The following is a 15,712-nucleotide window of genomic DNA, read 5'->3' as shown; positions in this document are numbered from 1 at the left end:
AGGAGCCACGCGGCAGGTGTTGGTGGAGACCCCCGGCGGCACGCAGCTGTGTGAGAGCAAAGCTAGAGTGCCTGCCCCTGCTCCTCCTCCTACAGAAGAAAACCTCCGACCAAATGGTCAGGGACCCCGGACTCATCCACACGCCGACCTGGAGACACGGACGGCTTGTTTCAGATTCCATTCTGCCTGGGTGTCAACCTGGGGTGATTCGGGGACTGTGCACCCCCCATGCCCACCAGCTTTCCAGAGTTACGTCCAAGTTCAAGGGAGTTTATGTGGCACCAAAGCTCCAGGGAGGGAGGACCAGGTCCCCGGCTGCTATCACCAGGAGCCTGCTCGCCGGCTCCCCCTCCTTGGTCCCATGAGGCTCCAGAGACACCATGATAGGATCAATCTCCCGAAGCTGAGGTGCCTGGGGGGACTGCAGGGGCCGTGGTTACGCCCACCTCATCATCACCAGAGCCCCTTCTGCCGGGCAAGCGCCGTGTCAGAGCTCTATCCATTCCAGGGAGGGCACTCCTTCCAGGGCCGCTGGTCTTCCCCGGTCCCCCCAAGGGGGAAATGCCTGCTCACTGGAGAAACACCTCTGAGGGTCACCACCCTAGACACAGACCCAGGAAGGGGGAAGAGCTCTCGGAAGATCACAGGAGCTCCCTGCCCCACCTGTTGGCCCGAGGCAAGAGATCTGGGGGTCCCCAGGGCTCAGGCTGACAGAGCTGCAAGCTGCAGCCTCTCCCGGGCGTGGCCCAGGGCAAATCCACAGTCAGGAGCAAAGGCAAGATCAAGGACCACAGGAGAACCGGAAGCCTTGGGCTCCAGCAGCCCAGCCCCCGGCCAGATGAGCACAGGCCCTCCCCCGACGGCCGCTTCCCTGGGTCCCTAATCCCGAGTTCAAACACACCAACCGCCTTTAGCAACAACAACTCAAAAAGTCAAGGAGGAAAAAAGCGTCGGAACCAGACTCACACGCTGCGCAGAGGTTGAATCCTCGGGCAGGGAATTTAAAGGAACCGTGATGAACACGGCACGAGCCGTAACAGACGCCGCAGACAACACGTGAGAACAGACGGGCCGTGAAAGCAGAGACACGTGAACCTGAGGGGAAAAGCAACACAGAACGCCGGAAACCAAAACCCTTGGAGAGAAACGCAGAACGCCTCCGACGGGCTCATCGGCAGGCCGGATACAGCGGAGGAGCGATTCCCGTGCTTCAGAAATTAGTTAGAATATGTGTTAAAATCTGAAAGCCAATCAGTCTGAATTCTACCGAACGTTTCAAGACGCGATTCTAACAATTCTAAAGCCGTAAACCAACGGAGACTCCGCATTCGCGTGTTGAAACATTCAGGACTAGGAGGAAATCGGTTGCTCAGGACTGCTCTGGAGATTTCCTCACCAGCCAACGACAGACTAAGTCTAAAACACGGCAAGGCCACGCATCTGCGAGGGCCAGTGCGACCCTGCAGGAGAAAAGGCACGTGTGGGGACTCACGCGTCCCGATTTCAAGAGCACGACGCTACGGCAGTCAGGACAGTGCCGAGTCGGAAGGAAAAGAAACAAACAGACCAACGGACAGAGAGGAGGAGCCGGGGTGAGAGCCTCACAGACACAGTGGCCAGCGGACCGTGGACAAAGGAACGGAGACGACTCTGGGAAAGGCCAGCCCCTGATGGGCAGTGGTGCCACGGGCTGCCGCGAGGCCTGCCCGTTACCCTTCAGCACTGCACAGAGCTCCGTTTCTAAAGGACCGTGTACTTGAGCTCGAAGGTACACGTTCACCCACGGATGGCCGCACTCGTGGAGGTCGGGGAGCCCGGAGAGGGAGCTGCGGCTCACAGCACAGCGGACACTGCACTCAGCTGCCGGCAGAGGAGAGGGCAACAGCCTCACGGCACCCTCGCCCCCTTCCCCGCACGGCCTGCTGCCAGGCCCTGGCCCGAGATTCCCCCCAGGGCTGAAGAGAGAACCACACCCCCGCTGCGTGGACACTGCAACACCCACTCCTCAGCCCCACCGAGCACCAAGGTGGCCGTAGGACTGGGGGACAGGCGCAGCCGGGAGGGCGCAGCCCGGGCTGTCGGAGCACGTCCACAGGACACAGATGCTGCTAAGCCTGCCTCAGACTCCATCAGGAAGCCGGGCCACGGTCCGCATGCAGGCCCACAGCAGCCCCCACACTGTGCTGCCTGTGACCAGCTCCCCTGGGGGCCGCAGGGAGGGAGGCTCCTGAGAGCCAGGGGTCACCCGCCACTGTGTGCCCAGAGCTGGGACGTGCTGGGCACGCAGGAGGCGCTGGCTACGTCTGCCAGGTGAGTCCCAGGACGGGATGTCACCCACCGTGTTTCTCCACAGATTTCTGTCTTGAGACTTGATCCCGCTCACCTCACACAAGCCAAGAACTTGAGGACCACACATCACCGTCAGGACATGGAGAGTTTATTTCATAAAAAATCACGACATATTTCCACTACTTGGTGGCATTCATCATTTTTCCTGTGCTGTGAACTACCATAAACACATGATTGTTCCCAATTTCTTGTCTTTGGCCAAATTGTGTGCAGATAATAAAACGCCGCAGAAGCCCAGCTCTATAGCCTATAAATAAAGTGCACGCGCTCCTTCATTAGAAGTGAAAGGTTTCTTCATTACTCCCCTTGATATGTTAGCTGTGTAGAGCGAATATGCTGAGCTTAAAACAAAGAACTCCACCTAAAGGAAAGACAGCTCCGTACTCAACGTGCTTCCCCAGAGACGAAGGGGACAGCGACCCCCGTGCAGACTCGGGACTGCAGCGCGCTCACTCCTCGGGGCTCGTGCGTGACGAGGCTACAACGCGCAGGTACAAGCCATCCGGTTTCAGGAACCACGAGGAAAAGCCTGGGTGGGGGCTGGGCACACCCTGGCTATTCACGACACGCCAGGGGTCTCAGCAGCACTCCAGCCCCCCCGCCCATCCCTGGGGCCCACACAGAGGTCACCGGCCACCATCACCCCGTGCTGGGTCGGCTGCTGCCCCCGGGTCCTCGAGAGGAAGCAAGAACACAGCTGCCCCGCGATCGACGCGTGGCTCTCGGTCGGACCCCTCCCCGCATGGGACATGCCTGTGGGGGACGGCAGCCATCGTCGGGGTCAGGTGGCACCCGAGCGGGAGGGAAAAGGCCCCTGGAGACCTGGCGGGCATGTGGGGTGGGCAGGGCTTGGTGCCACCACGGTCACAGTTTACAGAAGACTTTCCAGTATCAGCTATAGGCCTGGACATCTCACCCCCACGGCTCATGCCCACCGTCCCCGCGGATGCCCCGGTCTGAGCTTTCCCAGCCTGCTTCCCGATATTCAGTGGCACTGGGGGCGCATCTAAGGTCACAGGCCCTGGTATCCCAGGGACCCTGCTCAGACACACAGCAGTAATGGTCACTCCACTTCCTGGGGGCCCAGCCCCGGTCCACAAACCGAAAGCAACCGGAAGACACAGCCACTGTCAGGCCACCCTCCCCTGGTCCGCAGTGTGAGCGGCCACACGGGACGTGTGCTCACTACCTCCCAGGGCATCTGCCGGGGGGGAAACACAGAACGGGTCTGTACGTGACCAGCAGGAAGCTCTGGGGAAGCAAGACCACGGGAAGCCCAGCTGCGGGGCTGTGGGCATGAGGGCGGGCTCAGGTGCTCCCAGCAGGGCCCCGGGCGGGGCGGACCGCCAGTGTGGAGAGAACCCCGCTGGGGGGAGAGAGCCCCGATGGGGGTGCTGGGAGCTGTCCCCGCAGCGGCCCCACCCGGCTCTTCCCACAGATGGGTCCTGAGCAGCCAGCACCCCCGGCCCCAACCCCCCGTGCAGCCGGAAGGCGAGGGTGGCCCGTGGGGCTCCAGCCTGCACCGCGCCCTCTTCTCAGAGCTTGCTGTGGCTGATTCAGCAGGTCGAGGACATTCTTCACACTCGTAGGCACCCCCACGTGCCTCTGCCTGACCCTGCAGGGGTGCCTCAGGGCCTTTACCTCCCCCGCAGGACCCTGCCTCTCTGGCCCCAAAGTCCCCATCACAACGCCCAGGCTAACTTGCCCTTGTCATGCTGCAGCCCCAGGGTCCTATGTGCCCACGGCAGGTGCCCCAGGGGACAGTCACTTGGCCACGGGAAGACCAGAGCTGGGAGGGCCGCCCCCTACGGGGCAGCAGGCTTCGGGCCCAGCAGTGGGCTCTGTCACACGGGGAGGGCCACAAGTGAGGACGCCTGTCAAGGGGGCCAGGACCCCCATGCCCAGACAGCAACAAGGAGAGGGTCCCACGGTGAAGGCAGAGTGTTTCTTGTGTTTAGTTTGCAGGGTGCGTCTGAGCAGCAAGACGGCCGGTCAGCGGCCTCCCTGCTCATACGGTGGACAGGTCCACGCGGTGGGCAGAATGGCTGCTCCTGTCCCAGGGGCTGAGCTTGGTGGACACTGTGCCTGGCCGGGTCCCGTTCATCTGCGAATCACAAACGAGTGAACTCTGAAGACGTGCTCCCAGGACAGGAAACCAGACCCCGGGCAGTGCAGACGCGCTGGCCCAGGAAGCTGCATGAGGCCCCCTCCAGCCCATCAGCGGGGGGCCCTGCTGCCCCCCGGGGAAGAGAGCGCTGAACTCCGGGGGCACACTGCCTCCCGCCTTCTGTGCGGACTTCCTTCCTTGTCACTTCCCGGAGCTGGTGTCGCACACGCTCACTCGCACTCCTGTCTGTCTGTCTGTGCGCTCACTCCGCATGCACCCACCGAGCACACCTCGCCTTTGGGGCAGGTCTGGGATCACAGGAGTGACCAGTGCCAACCATACCCTCATCCCCATGCTCTACCCACCAGCGGGAGACACAAGACAGCCACACGTGTCAGTAAACAGAACGAGCAGTTGTTGCTTACGACACAACACGGCCCAGGAAGTCCCTCCCGAGGACAGGACCCCTGCACCGGGCCCTGGGCCCAGCTAGAACACACGTCATCCGCCCCAGGCACCTGGGGCCCTGCCCGCATCTGCACTTCCCGCAGGAGGAAGGTGAACTGAGCCTGGTGTGGAGATGACAGGCTTGTCGGGATCCCTGAGCACCAAGACCTGGTCCTCAGGTGTGTGCAGAGGGAAGAGACCCGTGCAGGAGATAAGCTCCCTGAAGGCCGGGCTGTGCCTGGGGACTTTCATGCCTCCCAGGGCGCTGGCAGCACACCCTGCGCCTGCCTCCTCATCAGCTCCTCCTCCTTCCTCCTAAGTCCGTGCAGATGTACTGGCCCTGGGAGGTCACGGGATACCCCCAGGACAGAGACCCCGCTGTGGGCATACCATCACCCCGGAGCACATGCAGCCCCCAGGCCGGGTGAAGAATGAAAAAGGCTGAGCAGGAGGCACCGGCGGCCACACCTTATCACCAAGCCCCGACCGAGCTGGGCAGCCACATGCACAACGTGGCCCTGGCCAGGTCAGGCTGGGGGAAGGAAGGAGACGCGCTCTGGAGGCTCTGGGTTTAGGAGGCCCAGGAGGGCAGAGGCCTGGTGCGCTGAGCCAAGGCCAGCAGCCACTGGGACTTTCCAGATAACAAGGAAGAAGTCCAGAGCCTCTGTGGGTCCATGAGAGCAAGCGTGCAGGCGCTCAGGACAGGACCGAAGCAAGAAGGGGGTGAGACTCAACACTGCAAGGCACTCACGATATCGGAGCTGAAGGGCTTCGCGTTAGCACTGCGGATGGAGCTGCTCGTGAGGCTCCAGACCTTGGTTTTATGTTTGAAAGCAGCCCTCACCTTTGAAGACAGAACAGAGGATGGTTAGAAGCCGTTTCAGCGGTGGAGATGGCAACAATAAAGGTTGTTCTCCAAGGCCTCTAGGTTTTGTGCTGAAATAAAGTCCCAGAATGCCAGCAGCAGGGTACGGGCAGGATCTGGAAACATCTGTCCGGACTCACTGCCCCAGTCGGCAGGCGTGCTCTGTCCCCACCGCCTACCAGGGCCCGCGGAGTGAGCAAGCTGGGGCTGGTCTGCTCCCTGCTGGCAGAATCCCAGTTCTGGCCAGGACACTAGTCGTGCTCAACAAGGAACCGTGGAGCGGGCAGAGTGTGGCCGGGAGCAGGAACAGAGGACAGGCAAGGGAACAAATGAGACATGGGGTAGGCCAGGCATGGCTCAAGGCCATGTCCGCTTCCCATCGTGTGAACCTCAGTTTTGAGCTCTGATGAGCTGCTCCCCTCCACCACTGGCCACCACTGTCCTCAGCGACTCACCCGGCCCACCTCCAGCCATCCGCCTGCTCCCCAGTGCCCCTTCCGTCCCCGCCTGACCTGTATCTCTGTACGAACAGACCTCCCACAGAAATAGCGCAGATGGGACCGCCCCCCTCTGCCTGTTCCCGCTCACGGCTCCACAGCTGCCTCCCCATGACTGAGCCCGAAATGGTCTCAGATGTCAAGCCCACAGTGTAAGCCTAAGTATGGGTCTTGAGAAACAGGCTCTAGAGCAGCCTTCACCCTCCCCATGGCCAAGTGCATGGCAGGTCAATGTCCAGACTGCACCTGAGAACGAGCCCACTCCCACCTGCCCCCGCGCCTGCGGAGGGCAGGGCCGCAGTGCCCCCAAGTCCGACGGTCAGCAGACTTCCTTTCACCCCGGACAGCCTCCTCTTGCCTTTGGGGGCCACTGGAAAGACAGCGACATCTTACCCTCCCTGATGTGCCGGCCAGGTCTTGATTCTGCCAATTGGCTGCCCCCCCACTATCTCTGTCACTCCATCCTCCGTAGAGTCAGGAGGGCCTGTGTGAGGCCAGGAAGGAGACGCCTGGAGGTTGCTCAGCAACCAGGAGGCAAGAGAAGGGCCGATGGAAAGCAGCCTACAGCACACAACTTGTGGCCACTACCGAAGCCTGCCCGGACACCGGCCTGATGGGGCAAGACTTTTTGTGCTCTGGGCCCTTCCAGAAGTGAAAAACTACCTCTGTGTTTCCAGGACGTAGAACAGACATACCTCTGAATTCAGGAGACAGTGGAAAAGGAAGATGAAAAACCCCTGGGGAGGAAGGGGAGAACACAGGGTTAGGCCCTCGCATTTTGTCCCAGCACTCTCCAAAGCTTCCTCCCAAGGCCACGTGGGTTCTGGGATGGGCACTGGTGTGGCTCACCGCTGGGGAGCCTGCAAGTGAGCTGCTGACAATCCTATGGTCTGGAGCCCCTGAGAAGGGGAAGCATCCAGATCCCAGCGTGAAATCCAGCCTAGAGGCAGGCACCACTGCGCCCACTGTGCTGTTTGGGCAAAGGTACAAAGGCAGGACAGACCGGGGATGAGTAAAATGCTGGCAATGGACAAAGGTGAGGACATCTGAGAATCAACTGAACTGAGCCTTCGTGTCCTCCCAGAGAGCATGATGGTAACAACGAAGCAGGCACGAGAATGAGGATGTCCCCAAACTCTGAAGACAGCTACCGTGTGTCCGGCACTGGCCAACACCTCCCCTGAGCTCGCTCCCTTAGTGTGGAAGCTGCCCCAGGGGTGGGTCCTGTTACAGTTCCCGCGTCGTGGAGGAGGGACTGGAATGCAGAGAGGATGAGTGATGGGCCGCGGGACCCGGCTGCGTAACAGCTGCAGCCAGGACAATCAGTCACCTTCTCCGGTGAACAACCGGAAGGAAACAGTGCGTGCAGCTTATTACAAATTAGAAGCAGCAACACGCTCTCACTCTGGTAAGACGCAGTCCCTGGTCAGGAAGGCCCCGAGCGCAACAAAGACGGCGTGGGTGGGCCGTGCTCACGCTCACCAGGATACAGCTCAGGCTCAGCTGTGGGGCTGCGGCTGGTGGGGGCACTCACTTCCACCCTTCCTTTGGGGGGGGTTGTGGGTCTGGGGATACAGGCTCTGAGCACCCCAAGTCTCCGATTTCTAGGCTGCTTCCCCTTCTCTGCGCCTCCACACAGGGGACACACGTGAACCCAGACCTGGGGCACCCGCTACCGCCATCTCTGCGATCTTTCCAGAGCGGCCCCCATGCAACCGCCTTCCCTTGCAGGCCCTGCTGTGCTTCCCAGCGACAGTGGCCAGCACGACGAGGCAGCCCTGCTGCAAACCGGCCCTGCATGCGGAGACCCAGGCGCGGGCTCCATCGATAGCCCTGTCCTTGGCCCTGGGCGTGCCTGTGCTGGGTCTCGCAGGATGTGTGGCGGGAGCAGAGAGGAGGGCCTCCGTGCCATGCTCGTGACAACCCGCTGCACACGCGTCTGCTCAGAAGCGGCGCGCCGGCCGGGCCGTCCCACAGGCACTCACCTGCAGGGAGTTGAGGACAGCGAATATATACTGGAAGGCCAAGGCCTGGCTGTTGACAGCAAGCACGCCGAAGACCCACGAGGTTCCCAGGATGGGCAGCAGCACGGCCACGGCTTTTACCGTCAACCTGAAAGGGAAGTGGAAACGGCCACTCTGGGGGGCGGGCCGGGGGCACTGGCCTCTCAGTGGGAGGCCGCTGAGAGGGAGCGGACATGGCCCTGCCGGGGGCCAGACCTGAGCTCCACCCTGCAGGGAACCTCGGCTGAGGAGAGGAGCGCTCGCGACCTGACACCAGGTCCCTGCCCGGCCAGCCCGGGGTCAAACCAGCAGCTCTGCCTCTGCTTCCTGCAGCTGGCACAGGGCACCCAGCAGCCATCATGTCCCCGGAGCACCCTCAGCTGATCACCCTGACCTGGGCGGCAGCAGGGCTGGGTCAGAATGCTGATCCCCGGTACCCACGAAGCACAGCAGAGCCAAGGCTTCGGGGGTGGATCCAGCAGGGAAGGACACACACTCGGACTCGGCCTCACGGGCTCCTTCCCAGAATGTGGGCTCCGTGGACATGGTCCCTGCGGCGTCTGCAAGCCTGGAGCAGAGCTAGCTCCTAGTCTGCTCCCAGGGAACCCCTGAACAGTGAGGCAAGGCCCACGTGTTGCCTGAACCCAGCTGTTCCTCCCGTTGCTCACGGTCTACCCTGACTTCCGCAACGGCTCGGCTCTGCACGCTGGAAGGCCGGCACCTGGGCTTCCGAGGAAAGCTGTGCTTATCACTGGGCACACTGACCACACACCAGCCTCGCTCACTAGACCCTGAGCACCCAGCGGCTGGGCTGGGGCTTCATCGCCGCGATCCTGATGCACCAGGGCCCCGTGGGCTCTCGGGAAGTGACCGTCAAATGCAGGAGCAAACGCGGGAGTGAATGTGTGCCCACGTGCACACACACATCCAGCATCCCCGGGAGGAGGGGCGACACGGCCAGTCGAGCTTCCTGGCAGGACACCCCGCATCCCAGTCCTGCCAGCTCCTGGCCACAAACCCTGAAAACCAGCAGAGGGCCCCACAGGTCAGCTGCCCGGGGAGGAGCAACCCCACATCTCCCTGCAGTCAGTACAGTCAAAACACCGGAATCCGGGGAACCAGCCATCACAGACGACATAGCTTCATCTTCACATATTAGAGAATCCGTATGTGAAAAGAACAGGCTTGAGAAATGGGTCTCAAACTGTGCTGTTTTTTTCTTAAAAATGGAAGCCTCAGAACAGAAGGTCTTGGGGAAGACATGTCCAGCTGGTGCTCTCTGAGGCCTCTTGTTAACGGGGCCAGAGCTGCCGGGGTCCCTCGTCACACACAGAAGGAGCGGATTCCTGCCCTGGGGGGAGGCCCTGGCAGGTGGACGCACCGCCCAGACACACCCCCTCCCGCTGCTCCCCAGGCCGCCCCGCGTGGGGCTCAGTCCCCATGAGCCTCCCCCTCTTCCTCCCACGGCTCATGGGTGGGTGCTCGTGGTCCTCAGCCTCACCCCTGCCCCCAGGATTCTGGATCTCGCTTGTGAAAGTGGAACGTTCCCTGCTCCTCTCTGGGGAGTCTGGAGTCCCCCAGGAAACAAAGACTAAGGAGGAGGGGAAGCCCCTTCAGGCTCCTGCAGAAGCCCGTCGTCCTGTTAGTCACCGTGCGGAGCTGCTCTGCACGGAGGACAAGGCCAGATTGAAACCAAGGCCCAGGAAGGAGGAAGCAGCCACAGAAGCCATCCGAGGATGCCGCAGTTGCTGCCTCCATGCCTGGTCTGGAGCCCGGGGGACAGGGCCACACAGGGGACCGCAGAAGTCAGTGAGGGGGCCCCATGGAGCCGCGTGGAGAAGCCCCAGCACAGGTCACGCAGCCGGGTCACACTGCAGAGCCACATCTGTCCAGAGGCACGGCCTGAGCTCTCCTGGGAGGAGTGGGACCCTGGGCTGTCAGGTGCAGGACACGGGAGTCCTCAGCGGTTGGGCCAACAGCTGACGCTCTGCAGAGACGTGGAAATGTGCTCCCTGACCTGGGAGGCCCTGCCTGCCCCACGGAGCTGCCCTCGAAGGTGTCTGGGGGCTGAGAAAACCCACGAGGGCCAGAGCTGCTTGTCAGTCCAATTCATGGTGTTGGGAACTCATTACAAAATAATTGTCTAATCGATTTGCTACTGACATATTTACTGCTCTTGCTCTCAGATCGGAAAAGATAGAGTGTAGCTAAAGTAATTTACAGAAGGTTAGCTACCTCATGTCCCTGTCCTAACTGTTCACGACAGCTCCCAAGTTCCCTGAGAGGAGCACCTCCCCCACTTCCTGGGCCTGTGGTTTGGGGGTGCTGAGTGCCCCCCAGAGCCAGGATGGCCCCTGGGACTCAGGCCCGGGGGAACTGGGCACTTCCGTTCTGCTGTGACTGGTTCCAGGTTGAGCGTGTGACCTGAGGGGAGCAGGGCCTCCAGCCTCAGGACCTCCGTCTGATCTGGGATGGAGGGGCTTCCCGTGTCACCAGGAGGCAGGTCCATCTGAGCAGGAAGCCGACCGGGGACACGGGATGAAGGGTGGGGGAGGAGCGGGGTCCCCTGGATCAAACAGGACGAGACTCCCTCCTGGGCTCTGTGGATCCGTCCCCTCGCCTTCAGCCAGTCTGTGCTGGGTCTTCGGTCCCCTGCAGTCAGGGGAGCCCTCCCTGATATGGGGTCCGGACGCCTCGAGGCCGGGAGGCGTGGGCGGGTCCCTCCCCAGAGGGACCTGCGCCTCCTCCAGGGGACCAGCCCTGGAGCTCCTCGGGAAGTTCTACCCTGAGGAGGCTCACCTGCACTGACAGCCCTCCACGGCTAGGAAAGCAAGGCATGGAGGGTGCTATGGCGAGGGCGGGGGCAGGACCGAATCTAGAATTTTCCTCCTCACCCCAGGGATAAGACGCCCTGCTCTACAGATGCGGCAGCAAGGCTGGGGAAGGGCTGGTCCTGGTCAGGCGATGAACAGCCAAGCAGGGACTCGAGCTCAAGGCTCCCCAGTGCCCTCCGGCCCCAAATAGCTCTGTGCAGGCAGGTCCGCCGCTGATGGCCCAGAGTCCAACTTACTTGAAGGCACTGGGGTCCCCATGTATCTTGTAGTTGTCGGCGCTGATCTGTGTGATGACCCTGGTCACAGCGATGAGGATGCCGACATTGACCTGCACAAGGAGAGCAACGGGCCACAAGGTGAGCCTGTGGCCACAGAGCCCCGATCCCCCCAGACGGCTGCCCAAGCCACCCCCGGGTGCCGAGCCAGGAGATAGTGTCTCTGCAGAAACCTGGCCCACAGGGTCCCTGAGCATTTTCTCTGTCCTTGCCACACGCAGCAGCACCCTCTGGGAGCACATCTGTGCCCGTGAGGGAGTTCTGAACCCAGGGGCACAGCAAGGCCAGGCCTGGGGCTCAGAGCTCACTTCGGCGTTGCTCACTCGGTAAGTCCACGCGCCACGGCCTTGAGCCCTTGCTGCCCGCCCGAGGGGAAACTCCTGACACCCACAGCGCGAACAGATCATTGCAAGGGTGAGAAACTGTATCCACGAAGCCGCTTGCACACAGCCAGCCTCTTACTCCCTGGCCCCGGCAGGCCAGCGGCTGTGTCGTCCACGGAGGCCACGGCACAGGGGACTGCATCGGCACAGGGGCTGCTCCCCCAGGGTCAGTGGAGCAGGGGGTGGGGCTGGGGGGCTTCTCTGAAGAGGTTTCGGCACAAACTGTTCCTCTGAGGGCAGCTCTCCGGGGCCCTGACCGAGCCCGGAAAGGCAGGAGGCAGCAAGGGGAAGTGAGAGCCCGGATTTCCTTCTGCAGCCGCTGGATTCAGAGCTGTGCTGTGGCTGGGACGCCCTCTGCCCTTGGAAACCTCCGGAGATCAATGAAAGTCACCGAGGAGTCCAGCTCCAGGCTAAAATCCTAGGTGCACCTTCAGGCCCGATCACGGGCAAAGACAAGGCGTTCCCTGGCAGACCTCCCAGGAGACGCGGCCCTCCCCACCCCAGCCCGGAGCCCCGGAGAGCCAGCTGGTGCTGCAGGGTGGCAGGCGGGGCCCGGGGGCTCCCACCCAGCTGGCCGGGCCCGCGAGCAAGTCTGCATGCCCAGCCCAGGCACCTGCATCCTCACGGGGGCCCCGGCCTGAGGCGCCGCGGACACCACCTCACAAGCAGCCGTGCAGACGCGTCCCCGTAAACTCTCTGCTCTTCCACGGTGGCTCCTCTCAGCCTCCCTCCTCGCAGCCACCTGTCCCCATGGCTCCATGTCCGAGCACCGGGGCAGGGGCCGGCACCCTCCCCCTCAGCCCCTGCCTGCTCCCCTGCCAGGACAGTGCCCTGCGGGGCCGGCTCCGTGTCCTCGCTGACGCCTCAACCCCAGGCAGCTCAGTCCCTGGCTTCGGACCCACGTCACCTGCCTCCTCTCCCTCCTGCACAGCAAGGATCCTCACCGCATCCCCCAGCGCCAGGGAGGAGGGAAGAAGTCAACGGGGTGATGTCCCCCGCAGCGAGCCCTCCTCCCCGCCCCAGCGAGCCCTCCTCCCCGCCCCGCCAGTCGCGCACAACCGCCAGAAAAGCCCACTCAGCGCCGCGGAGAAAGGGTGGGCAGAGCAAGGCCCCGGGGGGGTGGGGACTGTGCTCCAGACCACGGCTGCTCCCCGAAGTCCACGTGCCGCTCAGCTCGGAGAGCCACAGGCTTTCACCTCTGACCGGGCACCTGCCACTCCCAGCGACCAGAGGGCAGGGCCACCAGGAGCCCCCTTCCCCGCACCCAGAGATTTGGTTATTTTCTGGACTAAATGCTTTTCGGCTTTACGCTTGTGGGGGAAGCGTGGAGTTCCGACGATGATTCCTGCAGGATTTCCTGTGCATTTTGAGGGGAGGTTCCCGCTGGTCCCGTCCGCCGCCCTGCAGGCCTATCCCCTCGACTCGGCAATTCACATTTCGGGTCCCTTGCGCCCAGGGCAAAGCTGAGGTCTTTCTGGAATAACACAGGCTGGAGACCATGTGACTGACCACAGTGGGTGGCAGGTCTGGGGGCGCCCAGTCTGCGGGGGGACCACGGACCGGGCCGTTCTTCCCACACTCATAAAGCCTGAGTCCAGCACACATCGTGTGAGAAAGGCCCCGGGCCTGTGTACGTGCAAACGTGTATTCACATTTGGCTCTCCCAGCATAAAGCCCGAGGATACACGAGTGATTAGCTCGGGCGTCTGCTGGAGGCGGCGGAGGCGGAGGCTGAGAAGGAGAGCTGAACGGATGGTACATTAAACTTTTCTTTCCGGTTCCCACACGAGGGTTAAAATTCCAGAACCACGTTACCCCTCGTCCGTTGCACCTACATGACCCAAGGCCTCTACCCCCGAAGGGAAAATCGGGGCTACACAGACGGTGCCTGACTGCGGGCCCCGTCGCCTCCTGACCTCTGCCAGGAGGTGTGGCGACCGCGGTGAAGCCGCGGCCATTGCCGACAGCTGCCGTCTCTGTGAAGATTTCTGGGGGTTCGTTCCTCCCATCTCCCTCTCCCCACCGGGCTCTGAGGGCTTCCCTCCAGCAAGCACTCTCCGTGCCTCGGGATGATAGTGCTGCCTGCCTGCAGAGCAGGAGAGGGGCCCGGGGAACCCCAACCCCGCGACCCCGCCGCCTCATTCCGGGAAAGGCTGTGCTGGGAACCAAAAAGCCCTAGTGTTTGGGGGACATCCAGAGCAGAAGCGGGCCTGCCCCCTTACCCTGGCCGTCCATGGGGTGGAGGCTGGGGAAGGGGGAGGCCGGGGTGGGGAGGCCCATGCACCTCGGACACTGGTTGTTTCGTTAACCAGCATCCCCGTGACAACTGCCAGCAGGTCACTCTGACAGAGGCCGGAGGAATAGTTCGTGGGCCGCATTTCAGCAGAAATGGGGAGGGGAAAGGAGCTGCACTCAGGGTCACGTGACCACGGGAGGCGGAAAGGGCTGCTCGGGGCTCTGGGGTTTGCACCGTGTCCTGCTCCCGGACCTCGTGAGAAGCCGCAGGGGTGCATGCCACAACTCACAGGGAAAGCACTACACAGACACACACAGGAGACACGGTGGTGTGAGTCCACGGCTGCTTGCCTGTCCCTATGGACATCTGTGACTGGCACTCTAACCCTGTGGCATCTGGGCATCTATGAGACCCAGCTGTCCCGACTTCTCCTCAGAGGAGTCTCTCTCTTGCCTTGTGAGGCCTGCACAGAACAAGGCCCTGGGGGACTCTGCCACCCACGGGGTTCCCAAGCAGGCGTCCAGACCCAGTGGCTCCTAAGACACCTGCTGGTCCCACAGGCCACCCACACTCAGCCTGCCTGCAGCCGTCTGGGGAACGGCAGCCACTTCCCTTCCCAACTGGGGGACAGTGTGTGTGGTGACAGGATGGCTGTGGCTCACTTCTGCCCTTTGCTCCCCAGCTCAAGGCCCCAGGGACCCTTCACTGTCCCTGAGAGTCCAGCCCTAGCAAGACCAATCGCACCAGAACACGTAGAAACCACCCATCCCAACCCAAACAGACACTCTCAAAAACGTGTTCCAAACTGGCAAGCACCGGCGGGCGCTTTTAGCCACACAGGCTGTCAGAGCCTCTATGCCCGAGTGGGAGCCCGCCCCAGGGAGCCATGGCTCCGTGCCCCCAAGCCCCATGGAGCCCCAGGGACAGGGGACGGCCCTGGATTTGCAGGCTCCGTCACACATCCCCGAGTTACCTCCTGCAGCTTAAGCCATTCCCTGGAGAACACTGGCCCTGCTCAGAGCCCCTCGTTTGTGCAATGGTGGGGGGACCTCGGATCCACCGCCCCAGGCCCTCCCCGACCTCTCGGCCCTTCCAGAACAGGTGTGAGATCTTCTCCCGCTGGGCATGCCCCGCCCTGCTTCATGCTCAGCCCGGTCAGGCTCCTCAGAAGCTCCGGTCCCCCAGAAAGCTCTTCCGTCCACGGTCCATCCCTCGAGGTTGTCCCAGCCTCCCAGAGTGGCAGCCCCAACGTGGGAGCCCAAGGCCACCACCACAGGTCCCTGAGCTGCTCCCGCCCACCCTGAGGCCCCATTGTCCACCCGGAACAGGGCTGGGTGGCCATGTTACTGGCTCCTCTGGTCTCACCACAGACCCAGCCACACACAGCCAGGCTGCCACACGTCCCAGGTACCCTCACACAAGATCTCCAGACGCCTGAAGCTAGTCCCGCATCCCAAGGGCGATACAACAGCAGCAATGAAGCTGCCGGGCACGCGGGACGCGTCTGCGGGCCGGCCGCCGCTCCGTCTGCAGGCTGGAGGCAAACACAGCGTCCCTTCTCTCCTTCCACCCTGCGCCCAGCACCAGGATGGGCTCACCTTCTTTCTCCCCTGGCTCCCCAAACGGCCCTCACACCTTCTCTCTCTCCTCCCCCCGGGACCCCGGCCTGAGGCAGGCTCTTGATCCCTCCGTGCTGGATCTCAGCAGCATCTCCCC

The 15,712-nt window shown here is 62.5% G+C and overlaps 1 protein-coding gene across 3 annotated transcripts in view; it reads right to left on the bottom strand.

Annotated features, from left to right (window-relative positions):
- Window positions 1-2,421: 2,421 nt before the first annotated feature.
- The window catches only part of ADGRD1 (adhesion G protein-coupled receptor D1), a 121,730-nt gene continuing 108,439 nt past the window's right edge, over window positions 2,422-15,712 (bottom strand). For all 3 annotated transcript variants that reach the window (XM_013048804.2, XM_004778199.3, XM_013048806.2), the window contains 5 exons: window positions 11,339-11,430; window positions 8,251-8,377; window positions 6,961-7,002; window positions 5,655-5,747; window positions 2,422-4,453 (listed from right to left, as the gene is read on the bottom strand). In XM_013048804.2, coding sequence (XP_012904258.2) covers window positions 4,358-4,453; window positions 5,655-5,747; window positions 6,961-7,002; window positions 8,251-8,377; window positions 11,339-11,430 — 450 coding nt within the window. In that variant the 3' untranslated portion in view covers window positions 2,422-4,357. The remainder of the gene's footprint in view (window positions 4,454-5,654; window positions 5,748-6,960; window positions 7,003-8,250; window positions 8,378-11,338; window positions 11,431-15,712) is intronic.

The sequence above is a fragment of the Mustela putorius genome, unplaced genomic scaffold (genome assembly GCF_011764305.1).
Source record: "Mustela putorius furo isolate JIRA1106 unplaced genomic scaffold, ASM1176430v1.1 tig00001433_pilon_pilon_pilon, whole genome shotgun sequence".
Taxonomy (NCBI): Eukaryota; Metazoa; Chordata; class Mammalia; order Carnivora; family Mustelidae; genus Mustela; species Mustela putorius.
This window is presented reverse-complemented; position numbering and strand designations above follow the sequence as displayed.